Source organism: Carlito syrichta, unplaced genomic scaffold (genome assembly GCF_000164805.1).
Source record: "Carlito syrichta isolate Samal-C Ts95f unplaced genomic scaffold, Tarsius_syrichta-2.0.1 Scaffold302584, whole genome shotgun sequence".
Classification (NCBI taxonomy): Eukaryota; Metazoa; Chordata; class Mammalia; order Primates; family Tarsiidae; genus Carlito; species Carlito syrichta.
The window spans coordinates 227,916-246,460 of NW_007246680.1; the positions used below are offsets into that span (position 1 = coordinate 227,916).

Genomic DNA, 18,545 nt, shown 5'->3' on the forward strand with positions numbered 1-18,545 from the left:
TATATATATATATATATATTTTATTTTAAAAATGTAAGGTACAAATGAGGGTTATTGCTTCAAAAACAATATAAGAAGAGAGCCACTCAATGGCAAGTAATTTCTTTTTCTTTTCTTTCTTTCTTTCTTTTTTTTTTTTTTGAGAAAGCAAGATTTACTGGGAGGACAGAAAAGCTACCACAGTGGGAGGGGACCCGAAGGGGTTGCCTAGTAATTTCTTAAATAGAAATCTAAATTTGAAAAATTTCTTAGGGACTTAAAAACTCAAACTTATCAAGACGTGGTATCTTACAATTTTATCATTCTTAGCAATTGTGTGTGTGTGTGTGTGTGTGTGTGTGTGTGTGTGTTGTTTGAATCACATCTTTCATCTATATTTCTATTCTTATTGATGAAAAAAGAATTTTAAAATATTCTCCCAAAATATTTGAAGATAGACTGTAAAGACAAATATGAACGTTATTAAGTCACTTGTATGAGACCAAATTAAATTTTCTTAAATAATGTTACATGCATTTTATCACTTACAGGAAAGAAAGGTGACCCTGCCAGTCACTTTGGTCCACCTGGTCCAAAGGGTGAGCCAGGTAGCCCTGGATGTCAAGGTATAGTTACATATTTTTCTTATGAAAGCAAAATGAATAGTTTTGTTTGAAAATTAGAACAATTACTGTATCCTTCTAGCTAGCAATCATTGTATCAATATTTTCTAATCCCCTTCACATCTGGCCTAGAAGAACCCCAGGATTATACACCTGGGATTCTCAATCTTATTTCCACTGTGGCTTATGTGATTGATAATATTGACACAACAATAAACTCTCCTAGGTGTGTTCAGATTTTGACAAAGTTGAAAGTGAAAATCGGAAACAATTAAAATTTGAACTATTTTGCAATCTCTATAATTTAAAACAAGACATTAACCATTGCTACTTATAGCGACATTGGTTACAGCCTTAGGTTGTCCTTCCAGCCCTTTCTTTCTGCTGAGAAAACTATACAAATGCAAGTGAGGTGTGCCATTGTTGAGCTATCATTGAATCTACTCAAATTTACTAAAAACCAAACCAAACCAAGCACCCATAAAACCTCATCATCAACAATTAATCCATGTCATTCAAATCCATAATATTGTTTCTCAGTAACAGCTCACATGGAATCCCTCAGAATGGGTTGTGATGTGCCACTGAGTTCTTGTAGACCATTGAGGTCATGACCAGCTATATTAGACGACCCAAAGCAGAAGGGAGGTGTCATTGTTGTGCACAGCTCTATGCTTCACAGGGAAAGGAAATCATTTGAGTTCAAGTCAAGAGGATGGGACCCTTAAGAGGAAAAAGCAGCCTTAAAACATTTGACTCCATTGCTCTGCACTCACACTCATGTTTCTCTTTCAGAAAATGTTGTAGGTTCTCCCTTCCTGGAGGCAATGGAAACACGCATCAACACTTAAAATATGTGTACCCCTTGATTCAGGAATTCTACTCTTAGTAATTTATCTGGAGTCAATAATCAGACAAGTGTACAAAGATGCACCGCAGGAACAAGTGTTGTATGGTTAGAACAAACATCCATCCACAGATAGCAGGTTATGTAAGTTTTGCCCAGGGCCATTCAGCAATAGTGGTCAAGTTAGAAATCAGGTTTGTATTTTGATGGAGCCTTGTATTCATAATTTTGTGCATTACCTTAAAATTCTCTCTGGCAATAGCCACGTTTCATTTTATATAACAGAAAAAATATCTGAGCAGAACTATCATAAGAAATTCTTTTTTCTTTGTTTTTATAGCATAAGATTGGAAATGGAAACAAGCTAGCACAGTGGCTAAAAGTTCCTTTCCTCTCTTCTTCCCTTCTTCTTTCCTATGGGTCTTGAACTCTGAGACCCAAGTATATTTAGATAGCCTAATAGTTGAACGAAATATATAACTGAAGTGAACACTTGATGGGAAAATAGTTTTGAGGTCAGCATTATGGGAATTCACAACAAATACCAAAGCTAGAAGTCTCAGAAACAGTGGCTCAAAGTCAACCTCCATTACTATTGCTTATAGTCTTGGGCAAGTTGAGTATCTCCTCTGAGTATCTGTTTTCTCACCTGTAAATGGGTCTTATGCCTATTACAAGATTGTTCTGAGGATCAAATAAGAGAAATCAGTAAACTGAAAATGACTATACAAATGTTCAATAATCATCATCACCATCTTTGTTATCAGTATCATCATCAGTCAGCAAAATGACATTTTTACACATTTATTGGTATTTTTATGTGAACCTTGAAGATAGTAAGATTTTTTTTTTTTTTTTTTTGAGTTGGAGTCTCACTCTGTCGCCCAGACTGGAGTGCAGTGGCCGCTCCTGGCCACCGCAGCCTCGACCTGCTGGGGCTCTGGCGATCCTTCCGCCTCAGCCTTCCAAGTAGCCGGAATTACAGGCATGCGCTACCATGCCCAGCTGATTATTTGATTTATTGTAGAGATGAGATCTCGCTGCCCAGGCGGGTCTTGAACCCGCGGGCTCAGGCAATCCACTCACCTCAGCCTCCCAAAGGCGCGAGATTACAGGCTGAGCCACCGAGCCTGGCTGATAGTAAGATTTTATAAGCTCAAAGTAATCCAAAATGGGGGCTTTTGATGTTCCCTAATATTTTAAGTTAAAAATCATAAACCTGGGAATGGGGAGACACCCCTTATCAACAAGGGTGCCTGAATGATGCATATTTGTATACCTAACCCTTAACTGTACTCCACAATTTTAAAATAAAAAATATTGATTAAAAAAAATCATAAACCTGAATGATTTTACACTTAGGCTGATCCAGAAAAGTTGCCTTGGCCTAATTCGCCTTGTCTCCTGTCGTTCACCATTTAAACTGTTCCCTTTCCCATATGTCATGGTTTCAGCTTACACATTTTAAATGATATTATATGTTACTCATCAGCATGGAGTTTACTTAAATACGCTATTTCTACTGACCGGGAAAAGCTGCACTGAATTTGAATAAGCCTAAAGAGAGACTTAGATCTGCAGATTGTCTAGGGATTATATTTGATTGTATAGTCCTACCCACGCTGCCTTCAGTTAGCGAGAAAATACAGCACAGATTAACTTAGAAGTTCTGTTCTTAATGCAAACCCGCAGATCTGGTAGAGAAGTCTTTTTAATGCTTCAGTTTTTTTCATTTGGAGATGAAAATAATACTGCATTACCTTTACTGCAGGAATGTTTTCAGGATAAATAAAATAACACATAATGAGGCTAATAGATACTAAATTTGACTGGAGAATAGGTATAGACCAACACAGGCTTGTTTCATGTGTGTTACAAATAAATGATGACTAAGCCTATGTGTTTATAAATACAGAGGCATATATTTATTTGCAGATTCAACCAGTGATTTTCAGCACAGATTATTGGTTTATCCTATAAACATGAGTTTAAGCCATACATTACAAGTAAACACATAGGAAAATAGCCATCCTCTCTAGTTATCAAAGAGATGCAATTTAAAGTGTCAGAAATATGATTTCATCCTTACTAAATTAGCAAGAAGACAAGTCAACAAACTAAAAAGTGCTCAGTAAGAACATGGCCTGCTCTTGGAGTGGTGATCCCGGAGCTGTGGTTGGGTTACATATGGTTGTTTGAGTCAGTGCAACCCTTAATCCAAACTGTCTGACAACCTGAATCACAAACCAAATGTTGAATGGCATGTTCTAGAAGCCTAGAAAAGAACCAAACTGCCCTCTTCAGCAAGTCACTGTCATGAGAAAGGGACTGTCCTAGATTTTCAAAAAATTGAAGAGAATAGCCATTAGATGCATTCTGGAATGGAACCTTGTGTAGACAAACCAAGTGTGAAGAACTTTAAGGGGAGCACTGGGGAATTTAAGTATGGGATGAGCACTAGATGATATTAAGAGTTGCTGTTAATTCTCTTGGCTGCAATAATGTTATTTTTGCAACATAGGAAAATGTTCTTTTTTTTTTTTTTGAGTTGGAGTCTCACTCTGTCGCACAGACTGGAGTGCAGTAGCCGCTACCGGCCACCGCAGCCTCGACCTGCTGGACTCCAGAGATCCTTCCGCCTCAGCCTTCCAAGTAGCTGGAACTACAGGCACGCGCTACTATGCCTGGCTAATTTTTGATTTATTGTAAAGATGAGGTCTCACCAGGTTGCCCAGGCAGGTCTCGAACCCGCGGGCTCAGGCAATCCACTCACCTCAGCCTCTCAAAGCATGGGATTACAGGCTGAGCCACCAAGCCCGGCGGAAAATGTTCTTATTTTTCAGAATAACCTGAAGTATTTAGGAATAGAATTCCACAATGACTGTAATTTACTTTAAAATACTTCAACATTTTAAAATGCACTTTAAAAAAACAAAATATCATACAATTCATCTAGAAATTCTACTCCTAGACATTTTTAATAAGGAAATAATTTAATAGGAGAAAGATTGATTAAAGATGTATAGGGATCATTATGCATAATAGCAAAGAATTAGAAATAACTTGAATGGCCAATAGTAGGAGAAATTAGATTAATTTAATTACGATTGACTTAAATTATCAGCCAGTCACTTAAAGGATAATTAGAAAAACTATGACAAACTTGGAAAATTACTTATAACACTAAAATAAATTTGTGGCTATTATTTGCACACGTGTACATATGGAAAATTGCGTGAAGGTAGTAGGATTGTGGGCATTTTGTTTTCAATTTTTTCTTAATGTTGCCTTCATTTTCAATAAAAACTATTTAAGTATTAAAAAGTCAGGAAAAAAAAGAATAGTGAAGTCAGATGCAGTATCTTATACCTGTCATCCCAACACTTTGGGAGGCTGAGGCAGGAGGAACGCTTGAGGCCAAGAGTTCAAGACTAACTTGGGCAACATAACAAGACCTCATTTCTACAAAAAAATAAAAAAATAAAAATGAGCCAGGCATGGAAGCACACACCTGTAGTTCTAGCTATTTAGGATGCTGAGGCAGTAGGATTCCTTGAGCCAGGCAATGGAGGCTGCAGTGAGTTATGATTGTGCCACTACACCCCAGCCTGAGTGACAGAGTGAGAACTTGTCTCTAAAAAAGAAAAAAAGGAAAGAATAGTGAAGGCTTAAGTTAGCGATTTTATAGATTTGTTGTCTGTAAGAGCCATTGGCAACTACTCAGATGTTTGATCTTTTCCTCTTTAGGACATGTTGGAGCCCCTGGAGAGCAGGGCTTGCCTGGTGTTCAAGGGCCCCATGGACCACCTGGAAGGCCAGGACTGCCTGGCTCCTCTGGATCACCAGGGTGTCCAGGTACCTTGAAAGGAAGTCTAGAAACTTCCTGACTACTCTTGTATCTCTGGGTATATCAGAATGAGCCAGTCTGTACTTAGATTCAGATATGAATCTGCTATTTCCCAGACCTGTGACACTGGACAGGTCACACCACTGTAAAGTTAGTCCCATTTCCTGGGTGTCACTAAATGACTGGGAGTTAACTCAGGCAGCACCTGTAAAGTGTCTAGCCTGGTGCCAGGACAAAGTGACAATCTGACAGAGAGCCGCTCCTTTCTAGCACTCTTCATTTCACCTGCCAATCAGGATACAGTTTTTTTCTTCTTCTTTAGACTAAGGTAGATGTCATTACAGCACAGTATTTTAATGGCTCCTTTTCTTGCTGATTCAGAAAGGGGGGGGCACTTTAAAATTATAATTGGTAACTTCATTCATTTGGAAGTGCACTTTCTCCTCCTAAAGTTAAGTGTATTTTTTTTTCCCTAGAGTTAAGGTATATAGGGGCTCAAGACTGTAATCCCAGCACTTTGGGGGACCGAGGTGAGAGGATTGCCTGAGCCCAGGGGTTTGAGACCAGCCTGGGCAACTTGGTGAGACCTCGTCTCTACAATACATCAAAAAATTTGCTGAGCATGGTAGCGTGTGCCTGTAGTTCTGACTACTTAGAGGCCTGAGGCGGAAAGATCGCCTGAGAGTCACACTGGAGTGGCCATGAGCACGCCACTACAGTCCAACCTGGGTGAAAGAGTGAAACTCTGATTCACTCACTCAAAAGAAAAAAAAGACATACAGAAAGAAAAAGTAATAAAACAATGTTCCTGGTTACCCATATATTAAGAAAATAGATGACTTTCCCAGAGAATGTAATTCATTTACCATCTAGGTATCTAAAAAACCTCCCTGTTGTCCTCAGGTGATCAGGGGATGCCTGGGCTGAAGGGACACCCAGGAGAAATGGGAGGCCCTGGGCCAAGAGGCCTCCAGGGAGATCCAGGGACACCAGGCCCTCCGGGAATGAAAGGTAAGCCAAAAGAAAGCCTATCCCATCAGAAAGATCCAGTCCGATGAAGGAAAATTCGTGACACCTCTCCTATACCCATGAGTAGCACTGCTCTTGGGTATGCCACTCTTTCCTGCAAGTGCCATTAGCATCTTCCTGTTCTTCCTTAGCCAGGGTTTCAGGTGGTACCCATTCAGCCTCCTGATCTGCCTTCTAGCAGGGAGATGGTGGTGAACATCTCACTTCTGAAGGCATCCATCAGTGTTTTTGTGATGTTCAGGTCCACTTATTTATCCTTTCCACAAATAGTTAAGCTCCTAGTATGTCCTATAGTTTGTGTTAGATACTAGGTGCACAGTGCTGAAGAAAATAGACATGGTTCCTGCCTGCATGGAGCTCACAGTCTAGTAGGAGAGAGATGTATATGTGGAAATAAATATATATTTGCCAGTGTGCTAAATAGAAGAAAGACAAAAGAATAAGGTGCTATAGAAAAAGAATAATTAGAATTCATTATCTTTGTTTGATAAAGAATAATTTTTTACTGGCTCAATTTCTTGCCCTTTAAAGATAATAGTGAACTTTTTATAAGAAGTCTGAATATAATGTAATATAATGTAATATACATAATATGATAAATATAATGCAATACAATACTTCAACAAATCTTCATGCCCTCTCATTTATTCATGGTAGTCATCCTGCTTTAGTCCATTTCTTCTACTTTTTCCATGGGTACCTTGTGTATACCTCTAGCATAGCACTTATGTTGTATCACTTTTTTTTGTTATATGTCTTTCTTACCAAATAGGATATGATTTTTTTTTAAAAAAGCAAGAACTTTTAATATCCTTGGTACCTAGTAGATATCCAGTAAATACATTGTTGATAGTATTAGTGAAGTAATAAATAAATGAATGGACAAACAGAAGAAAAAATAACTGAGATAGTAGCTATGTGGTTACAGGTCTTCACCTCAACCAGCAGTTGACAGTTCATGTCCTATTTGGCAGATTCCTGTCACCAAGCTCCCTCTACCTCTGATTTCTCCCCTTCTCCTCTAATGGCCTTTGCTCATTGACTCATACATATACTACATTTTAATGAAATGAACAGTTGCTTTTCTCAGAAAAATTGGAAACCTTCTTCTGGGATTAATCATTGCATTGCTATGAAAATCCAACTACTATTTTCCCACACTTTCCCCTCTTCACTATCAGCTAGCTTCCAAATAATTCCAATTTTCCAGCAAGTTGTAGCGTGGCATGTATTACTTGGTGCGATTCTACAGAGAAGGAAGCTATTGATTTTGAAGAGTTGGTGCACTCTTGTATTTCCATGTAACCGCATTCCTGGATAGGAAAAGTCCCCATCACAAGACAAGATAGCTTTGTACTAGTCTCCATCTTTGGCATTTTTAATGTGCTGTCTAGCAATTCATGATACATTTAGGGTTTCAAGCAAAATGATCATTCTGTTATTTTGAAAGTTTATTTAGTGATTGTGGCCATTTCCTATCTCTGACCATCTCTACAGCCCTTGTAGGGTATTCTTTGACAGTTTTTTCATGTATGTCTGGAAGACAAAGTTGATAAAGAACCAAAAGGAAACACTTCCCATTATTAACCACTCTTCTTGCACTCCCACCTCTTCCTACCCTCCCAAGTTAGTAAAACAGCAAGGATTTTCCAGGGTCTTGATGCCATAACAATATACAGTCAGCTACTGTTGTTAATCTTCTTTCCCTTGAATTGACTTTCATTTATCATATAACTTCAGTATGACATGCTATTAAAAAAAACTAATAGTTAATGAATTTGATAAAATTCATAACAAAATTATTCAGAAGTTAATCTCTAGTCACATCATAATTCTGTGCTCTGAAATAGTGAGTGTGTTAAAAAGAGAAGGTGAGGAAATGAATTGATCAACCCACATATTCATGACATGTACAAACATGTTGCAGTGGTGCTTTCCCACCATGCAGTGACACTGTTACACTGCAAACAGCCCAGAGAAGGACCAGTCTTCAAACAAAACAAAATAGTGAAGTGCATTCCTAAAAATTAAAACATCTACAGTATAAATCCATTGTTGCAGTTTATCATGCTGACATAAAAATGAACCACACTCCAGTGGAAACACTTTGAACTGAGAAACTAAATATTTGAAGTATGTTCTAAATAAGTCAAAGGGACCGATTATCTTGTTTGAACAAACCAGCTGCAACTCCAAGTTGTTTGCTCAGCCATATGGATTTTGAGTCCTGCTTGTATTCAATCAGATTTAAACTTTAACTTAAACATATGCTAAAAATGGCTTGATTCCTAGATTTACATTTTTAAAGTCCGTATGCCCTCTAAAAGGAAAATACCCAATTTCTAGTTGGGCATTAATATAAGATTTGAATAATAGAAACCTAAATACAATGCTCTGCAGCATGACAAGAACTATAAGAATGCTGATTGGGTGTTTTGCCAAGTAAAATATTTCAAAAGAGAAAAAACACCTTAAAATGACTTTCATCAGAAAAGAAATGCCACGCCCCCTCAGAGCTATGAAAAATCATAGAAATGTTTCTCCACTTTTCTACCTCTCAATTGTTCACCCCCTGCCCCCACAGCACTTACCATACTTGGTGTAATTGCCTGTTTGTTCTGTCAAGTCAGGGATTGTTTCTCTCTTGCTCCCCATCGTCTTGTCAGCATCTGTCACAAGGTACATTTGGGGTTGACGCTCTGTGCATTTGAAAACCGTATCTTATGCCTTTAGTAGGCTCTCATGTATTTGCTGAATTTTTAAAAAAATTTAAATCTTATTGCAGAATTTTTTTTGGTAAGAGTCTTCAAGATTTTTCAACCATTACCCATCGTCTCAAAGGTCTCTCTTCCCATCAGCTCTAAAGATTAGGGTGACCAGCTGACCCATTTTGCCTGAGCCTGAGTGGGTGTCTCAGAATATGGAATTTTCAGTACTAACAAAAGGAAAGTCTCAGGCAAACAGGGGCGTGTTGTCTCCCTATTAAAAGTACAAAATTGTATAAAGGCTCCTGGAGTGTAGAGTGGAAATCCTTCAGGCTTTAGGACAAAATATGGCCTAAGAGTGGAAATCCAGTCACAAACATGGAATCCACAATTATAGCTGGAGTGGAGATGAGATGCACTGACTAGAGGGAGAGAGCACCTCGGTCCACAAGTGCAGCATTCTGCAGCCTTAAATGATGGTTGTTAAGCAGGAGGACGAACAGAGAGGTGAATAAAAATTCCTCATTACCCAGAAATGTGCTTTGTTAGCCTAATTGCCTCTCATCTGCACCGTATATATTTTATGCATGAACAACTTTCTGATTTAGAGATGGGATTGATAAAAAGCTTTCAGTAAAAAGGAAAAATTACCCTTAAAACCCTACTCAGATGTAGCTGCATTCAATTTAGAAAGATAGCATTGGGTCAGATAAGGGTCGGCCAGTTCAACAATGGCAAGAGGCTGGGACTGTGACAATCCAGGATCTGGATGTGTTGATGTGACAATGGAGAGTTGGCAGAAGCAGGGACATTCCATCCCAGCCAAGTCCCCCAAGCCATCAATCTTGGTGACTAAGACTGGAGATCAAAACACGGGGAAATAGCAAAGTGGTCTCCCCCAAATTTATTGTCATTTCAGATAGGATACAATAAATATCCAGATTTGGCAGATGAACAAGTTCTGTGTGTTCTTTTGGTGCAAACTTGAAACATTGGCTCATAAAATAAGAAAGAGAATTGGAAAGTAAGCCAAGGCTGTTAAAAAGAGGTTTGGAAATAAGAAATTTAGTGAAAATAAGAATGCATTCCTTTTGGGGGTGGCTGGGGGGAGGTGCAAGAGAATACAGTTCATTTTTTATATTTTATTTTATTTTAAAGGTATTGGGTAAATTCAGGATTAGGTATTATACAGGTAGAGTTTGGGCCTTTCCTTGTTCCCACTTCACTTGGTCTGAGATCAGATACCCTTATTGATATTGCGTGGCCCCTCTTCCTCCCCTGGAAGTTTCCCACTACTGCCAATTCCTTTCTTATAGTATTATAGTAAATGTTTAGGGTCCACTTATGAGTGAGAATATGTGGTACTCAGTTCTTTGTTTCTGTGATAGATCACTGAGTATTATAGACTCTAAGTCCACCCAGGATGCCACGAAGTCTATAATGTTGTCCTTCTTTATGACTGCATAATATTCCATCATGTATATGTACCACATTTTTTTTATCCAGTCTACTTTCGATGGGCAGCATGGTTGGTTCCATGTTTTTGCTATTGTGAATAAATCTGCAATATGCAGGTATCTTTTTTATAGAATGATTTCAGTTCCTCTGGGTATATTCCCAGCAAAGGGATTGCTAGATCAAAGACCTAAACATAAAGCTTCAAACTATAAGAATCTTAGAAAGTGCAGGGAGACACCCTTATGGAAACTGGAATAGGCAACCAATTCTTGATCAAAACCCCAAATGCACATGCTATAAGAGATAAGATAGACCTCATCAAACTAAAAAGCCTCTGCAAAGCAAAATAAACCATCAAGAGAACAGGGAGACAGCCCACAGAATAGGGGAAAAACATTTGCCAACTGTATGTCTGACAAAGGCTTAGCATCTAGGACCTACAATGAACTCAAACATGCTGAAAAGAAAAAAAACAGCTCTATTAAAAAGTGGGCAAAAGATATGAATAGATACTTTTCAAATGAAGACATATGAGCACTTAACAGATACATGAAAAAATGCTCAACCTCACTAATCATCGAAGAAATGCAAATGAAAACCACACTGAGATACCACCTAACTCCAGTCAGGATGGCCATCATCAATAACTCAAAAAACAACATATGCTAGAGAGGATGAGGGGAAAAGGGAACACTTCTATACTGTTGGTGGGGTTGTAAACTAGTTCAAACAGTGTGGCAATTCCTAAAAGATCTAAAAATCGACCTTCCATACACCCCAACAAATTAAGATCTTAAGAAGAGAATAATGACTGCTTCTAGTCCTGATGATAAGTAGAATGGAGAGATGAAACTCTACCATCTTCTAATAAGAAGTCCATAGAGGACTTACTTTAATGAATAGGTAATAATTAGCACTTGTATTATTTATATGCAAATAGATACCTCTAACTTCTTTAAATTATATTTGTCCTATAACTCTATCAAGGAAAGATGTGGCATACAAGTAGCAAGTATAACTTGCTCCTTCTTATAGTTTTCTCCCTTACTCTTCTCGTTCCACATTTTCTCACACACTCATTTACTCACTCATTCAACAAACACTTATTGAACAACTACTAGGAAATATGCTCAATGTGGGGACAGAAAGATTAGGACCTATTCTTGAAGTTGGATTTACCCTTGGGAGGGAGAGACAGTCAACCAAAGACATGATTGTGTACAGTGTGAGACAGCCAAACATGATCAAAGGAGCCCTACATAGTAGGTCTCATGGAGATAGGTGAGGGGCACTGTGTGTTCAGTCATATAAACCAAGGGTGCTATTACCCCAAATCTGAGAGATATGACTCTAAACTGAGTGGCTGGCTCAGTACCAAGAGGCTCTCAGTCTTAAATGAGAAAGAACAGCTACTGGATGGAACATACACCAACACCAGACTTTGCCGGAGGTGGAGAAGAAGCTTCATTTCCCACATTAATCAGTGGTCCAGGGTATGTGGGAAGGCACCTAGTTAGATCTCAGGGCTCAGGAGATGCTCTGTAAATATTCCTTACCTGCCTGCTACCCTCCTCTCTCCTTCAACCTGCTGGGCAATTAGGAAACTGTCGTTTGAAAAAGAGTCTCATTTGGACAAGTTAAACACAACTCAAAATGTGTTGATGAATACTCTTAAGGAAAAATTTCCATTCGAAGTATTCAGTGACAAGTAAAGCAAGGCTGGTGGGTGTCTCTTTAGAGAACTAAACTGTTGATCTGACAGACGGTTTGCAGAGAAGGCACACAGTGGGATAATGCCTGATTACAAAAATCAGTGGGCATCAGTGGGATAATGCCTGATTACAAAAATCAGAGTTTCCAGTGATCATCACGAAATAAATCAGGTTCTGTGAAAAGGCATCAAAATGGTTCTGGAAGAAGTGGTTGCCAAGCACTAGCTGCAGCCACACTTGCCCTATAGGCCTCTGCTCCTAAGCGGCACACAGCCTATATTAAAATTAGGCAGGGCGAGTATCCCCAGCCGGCCATGGGCACCAAATTTCCTTCTGTCTAACTGTATCTCCATGACTTGATCCTGAAGAAATTAAGCCTGCAGACCCTGGCGGAGTACAAAGACCCCAAGCCTGGGAGGTAGGAGGCCTGGATTTACTCCCAGTCAATCTCTTTTCTCATCTAGGAAGATTTTATTGTCAAAAAAAAAAAAAAAAATCAAAGGTCACTTTCTATGCCAAGATTCAGTAATTCTAGACCATCTCTGGTCATATATCAACAGCAGTACTTTAAAACTGAAGAAGCATCTGTGTTGAACTGTCTCGGTAGGAAACCTTATAAGGTGTTAAATAATTCTGGACCTGGGTTCTCACCCTGATAATGCTGTTCAGACAATTAGATCCATATGCCTTCCACATCAACACACCCTCTACTGGGCACTTCCTGAGGGTTGTGGTCAGAGTGAGTACCAGTGGCTAGTTTTCCCTTGGGGTCACAGGCCTGTGGTTTGTATTTCAGGTCCTTCCGGGTTGCCCGGCCTGAACGGCCTGCATGGTTTGAAGGGTCAGAAAGGAACCAAAGGTGCTTCAGGTAAGATGAAACTATTCGCAAGAAACTAAGGTTCAATTAATGGTTCATGAGATAAGGTAGTACCCTCGTCTGGTATTTCCATACTTCTCGAGATTTGGTGGTGAAACTAAAAATCTAGAGGCTAGAGGCACAGTATTGGAATGATTTGTAGTGCTGACAATGATATATTAAAAAAAAAAAAAATAGTTGAGAAAACCCTATTTAAGAAGGAATGGTTGGTTAATAGTGACTTTTGTTGGTATTGTTTGTGACTCTCTACTAAGGATACTCTAAGTCATTGCTTAAATGGAGCCAAATTTCAAAACATTATCACAAATGGTTGGATTTTTAAATTGTTTTGTAAAGTGTTAAGTGTAGAAATACCATGTACAACCGCATGGGTCTAATTAGTTCTTATAGCATTATTTTACAGCCACTGCTAAAACAAATTACCCGAACAATTTGCTGTCATTTTTGAGATCACAAATAGGTTAATCTTCAACAACTGCATTTTAGCCTGTTCTGTTAATATAATGTAAATTTGTTGTGTTACTTCTCAGAAAAATCACTATGATCAAAGTAGCTGGACCCCAACATGCAAATTTGAGTGACCATGGGGAACAGGTTGAATTGTGCTGCTAAGTTTGACTCTATTGTTGGAGAGAGACAAAGTCTTTATAGTTTGGAAGATTAAGAAGTAATTTCGGTCACTTAGGATTCATTTAGTGGCTCTTCCAAAAAGTCTGATTAAATGTGTGTGACTTCCAAGAAACCACTGATGTTCTTTGTTCTCAGTATTACATTTCACAATAGCTCCAATTATGCCAGTTTCCACCTCACATTTCAAAGCAGTTTATTCATAATTATTTATTGTTGTATCTTATTTGTTTTCACTTTATACATTGTAAAGGTTGGAGGGTTGGTGTTGTCTCTGTTTTTTTTTTTTAATGTGGGAAATAATCATAAAAGAAGCCAAACCTATGGTTTACCAGTGTGATGGGTCCTAAGAGGAATGGCAGCCCAGGAATAGTATGCAGTTGTTTGGGTTACCATAGCAGTCAGTAGTTGGTCTCTGCAGAACAGCCGCCTCCTTGCAACTATTAGGAAGCAGTTCCTTTCCAGGTCCTATAACAGAGACAAATGAAGAGAAGATACAGTATTAATTCTGATTTCCCCATTAAGGTTTGCACGATATGGGTCCACCTGGTCCAGTGGGAATACCTGGGCTAAAAGGGGAGACAGGAGACCCTGGAAGCCCAGGAATCTCTCCTCCAGGTCTTTCTGGAGAAAAAGGTCCCCTGGGACCTCCAGGTAAGAAGCAGCATGCTTTGACTATCTTTCAATAACTAAATCAAAACCTTCCAAATGTAATAAGGTTAACATCTGAACATGTCCCTTTTCAGGAAGACCAGGACCACCTGGTCCTGCAGGTTCTACAGGAAGAGCTCCTAAGGGTGACAGACTTCACCCGGGTCTACCTGGAGATCAGGGACCTCCTGGCCCTGATGGCCCAAGAGGTATGAGAAAATCATGGCAAAGGATGGTGATGCTCCCTTTGTTAGATGCTGCCAGCTCTGTAGGACCAGAGAGTAGCAGAATAGAAGTCCTTAAGCAGCCCCATCAACTTGTCAGATGGATAAGTGAGACCCAGTTGGGATGGGAATGTGGGTAGTGGTAGGCTCTCAGGACCATATCCAGGACCAGAACTTAGACCCTCTCACTCTTCTCTTTCCATTCTATTAGACCACTTCTCTAGGGTACACACTCTGATAAGTAAACATTTCCTATCACCAGCTTGATACTGACCATAAGTCTCCAGAAAAAGGTAACGGGAAGGAATCACAGCCTCCCTGTTGGTCTGTAGCAGCCGTCATATAAACCACTGTGACTGGCCCAGAGTGACAAGACCCAAGCGTCATACACAAGAATCAGTCTCTTCATGTGTTGCTGACAGTGTATGTTGTTCCTCTTACCACTTCATAGGATCAACTCTGGCAAGGCACAATGGTGGAAATCATTTCTGAATTGACCAAATAGGATCAGACTACAGCAAAGTTGGGAGTGGGGAAAAAAAGAGCAGCTCAGTGTGATGTCTTGCTAAATGCAGACAACTGAGTTCATATAAGCTCTTAGAACTCTTCTATAGAGACACAAGTCCACCATCTTTGAATCTTTAGGATTTTAGGGATTGTACATGGAAAAAATAAAAGCAGTCAAAAATACAGTTACTACCCGCTTGAGCTCCATGTGACCCACTCTTTCACTTCTGATACTACTGATATTCTTATTCTTCAATTTCCTTTATTTCTTGCTTGAATAAGCGTAGAAGCTAAGTAGGAAAAGAAATGGGATCAATTCATTTTTATTTGTAGACACTTATTTTCAAATAGGATTATAAATTTAATTGAGTGAACATTCCTTTCCCATAAGTCATAATTCCTCAAAAGCCAATCTATCTGTCCATTTGTCCATCCGTCCATCCATCCATCTATTCATCTGTCCATCCATCCATCTTCTGTACATCTATCCATCCAACCATCCATCCATCTCCATATTTTTGTCCATGCATTTATCTGCCTGTCCATCTCTCTGTCCGTTCGTCCGTCCGTCCCTCCATCCATCCATCCATCCATCCACTATTCATCTTATTAAACTAGAGAAATGGCAATGCAAACAAAAACCATAACGATATTTTCAAAAGGAATGGCTCTGAAGGGAAGGAAAGTTTTTCTTAGGCTCATTCTGTCTAACAGTTCTACCCACTTGAGCTCCATGTGACCCACTCTATTTCACTCCTGATACTACTGACATTCTTATTCTTTAATTTCCTTTATTTCCTGCTTGAAAATTGTTAAATTGTTTATCTTAAGCTCTTAAGCAGGTGGCACACCCATTTGTCTTTGACTGAAAGAATATTTTTACCTTCTCCCTGTGGTCAGGAGCAACTGGGCCTCCAGGCCCCCCTGGGAGTGTTGACCTTCTGCAAGGGGAGCCAGGTGACTGTGGTCTTCCAGGGCCACCAGGTCCTCCAGGCCTACCAGGCCCTCCAGGGTACAAAGGCTTCCCAGGCTGTGATGGAAAAGATGGCCAGAAAGGTATGAAAGCAAGTTTTAGTATGTGGGAAGTTTTATTATCTTACCTTTGAGGGTCTTACCTTTCGTTATCTTACCTTTAAGTGAGAGGTTTTGCTATTTTACCTCTATTTCCTATGCAAACAGTAACTACATTTCCAAAATGTCCTTATTTTCCTGAGTTTGGGTAAAACTTCGGTAAAAAGTTAGACAAGTAAAAGGAAGAAACAAGTTAGCCCCTAATAATACTCTTGATAATCTTCCAGACCAGAACTGAACAATAGAAATATGATGCAAGCCACATGTGCAAATTAAAGATAAAGTAGTCTCATTTTTAAAAGTAAAAAGAAACTTGTGAGGTTAACTTTCATACTTTATTTCATTTAACAAAATATATTCAAATATTATTTTAACTAATGGTCAATATAAATTTATCAGTGAAACAATTGAACTGAAGGTGAAAACCTAGTTTCTCTCCCAATAGCCCATCCTCCTTCCTGTCTTTGAAATCCAATGTGGATTCTACACTTGCAGTACAACTCAGCCACATGTGGTTAGTAGTTTCTTTATTGGATGGCTCCGTTTTAGACTGCTGAGTTTACTTTTTTATATTCATGCCATTACTGAATTTCCCCACTATTTAAAGTGTCAATATTTATTTTGATTATTTTTTAACCAATTGCTAATATTTGGGGACTTCAATTTTTGGTCACCAGAATTTCAGAGAGTTAGTAGGTTAAATAACTTTTTTGATGAAAAGAACCAATTATGATTATTCATTTTTAACTCCTTTATTTCATAAATAAAGAAGCTGGATATCAGACAAGTAATTGTTGAAATTTGCAAAAGGAGCACAATAACTAGTACCCTGTCTCACTTCTGAACCAAATGTGAAATAAGACAAAAGATTAGGGTACAGGAGAGATAAAAATTGCCGCAAGGCTGCCAAGACTACAGTGCAGATGGCATCTGTAGAACTGTGCAGTGTACAGCCTCTACAACAGTATGAAGCAATCCTCTTAACCTTTATTAGCAATAAAATAAATTTTGGAGACCATGGTTTATATCTACAGGTAAGTGGCCTTCCAACTATTGAACCTCAGAATTGAACAGACATGCTAACACTCTTGTCACCCAGAGGAAGGAGGAAGGGGTTGGCTAACACTCCTTCTCCCAAATTGTTACTCTAGAGAATGATTCTCTACCTGGACATAAGCTTCAGGGCTTGGGAAATACCATGCCATATAGATAGAAGTGATTTACCCAAGTATATACAGGGAGTCAGAAATGTCAGTGAAACCACTAATCATGCTTGTTAACTCCCATCCCAGAGAATGTAAGGGCCAAACAGTGCTTTACTATAAAAAGAGTGAGAGTCTCCTCAGTTTATTCTTTATGACTTACACAGTGAGAAATAATCTATTTTATAAACATTTATTAGGCACCTATAGGAATATAGTGAGTCCTCACTCTTATTAAGTAGAGTTTCATGGAGGGAGACAGATATGCACATTAAGGGATTCATCAATAGAAACTGAGCTAAGTGCTCTGAATGAAAAGTTTATCAACAAGCAATGGACTTTGGCTGGGATTCCAGGGAGGGCTTCCTTGAGGAAGTGAGACTTGGTTGGAACTCTAATGAGGAGGACTTAATGGATAAGGAAGAAAAGAAGGAACAGTATGTATGAGAAACTGGGTTGTTGTGTCTGAAACCAAGTATGAACTCAGGCTGGGGTATGAACTTAGGCTGCGGAGGCATGTTTCTCCCAGAGATCAATGCTTCTTTCTTTATTTTCCCTTCAGTTCCAGTTCTTTGTCACCAGAAAAAGTTCAGGATTTCAGGGCTTTTCACTCTAATTTTGTCTTGATGATGAGACCATTTTCCTTAGTCCTTTAGACTGATCTGTAGGTTTTCTTCAGACAGAGGCAGCCCTTCTCCGCCTTACAGAAGAAAATGAGGCTAATCTTGACTCAGGCTAGCGTTGCCCTGCATTTTGTTGGAGTGAGTCTCTGAATTCTGTAAACCAAACTGTCATTCCAGTGCCCTCATTTTATATGTTTCCTTTAGGACCAATGGGATTCCCAGGACCACAGGGGCCACATGGATTTCCTGGGCCACCTGGAGAGAAGGGTTTACCTGGACCTCCAGGCAGAAAAGGGCCCACTGGCCCTCCAGGTGGGCTTCTAATGCATGTTCATCTCACTAAGCAAACTATATACAGTATTCTGTTTGAACATTTACTATGATGGTCAGCTTTCAAAAATTCTAAAATTACTAGCACATTCTTATGACTGATAGAAAGAGTATGTTTCTGATAGAAAAAGTATATTTCTTTAATGCTGTACTACAACGTCTCATGTTTGGCAAACTAATATTTATGATCAGAATGAGTAAGTTTGAAAATTAGGAGTTGATTTTACATATAC

At 39.0% G+C, this 18,545-nt stretch overlaps 1 protein-coding gene across 1 annotated transcript in view; it reads left to right on the top strand.

The window, feature by feature from the left end:
* The window catches only part of LOC103259283 (collagen alpha-4(IV) chain), a 141,276-nt gene that overhangs the window by 101,443 nt on the left and 21,288 nt on the right, over nt 1–18,545 (top strand). Inside the window, exons 35-42 of the mRNA XM_008056966.2 lie at nt 531–605; nt 5,197–5,304; nt 6,200–6,307; nt 12,997–13,068; nt 14,230–14,358; nt 14,451–14,564; nt 15,987–16,142; nt 18,187–18,294. Of these exons, the coding sequence (XP_008055157.2) occupies nt 531–605; nt 5,197–5,304; nt 6,200–6,307; nt 12,997–13,068; nt 14,230–14,358; nt 14,451–14,564; nt 15,987–16,142; nt 18,187–18,294 (870 nt within the window). The remainder of the gene's footprint in view (nt 1–530; nt 606–5,196; nt 5,305–6,199; nt 6,308–12,996; nt 13,069–14,229; nt 14,359–14,450; nt 14,565–15,986; nt 16,143–18,186; nt 18,295–18,545) is intronic.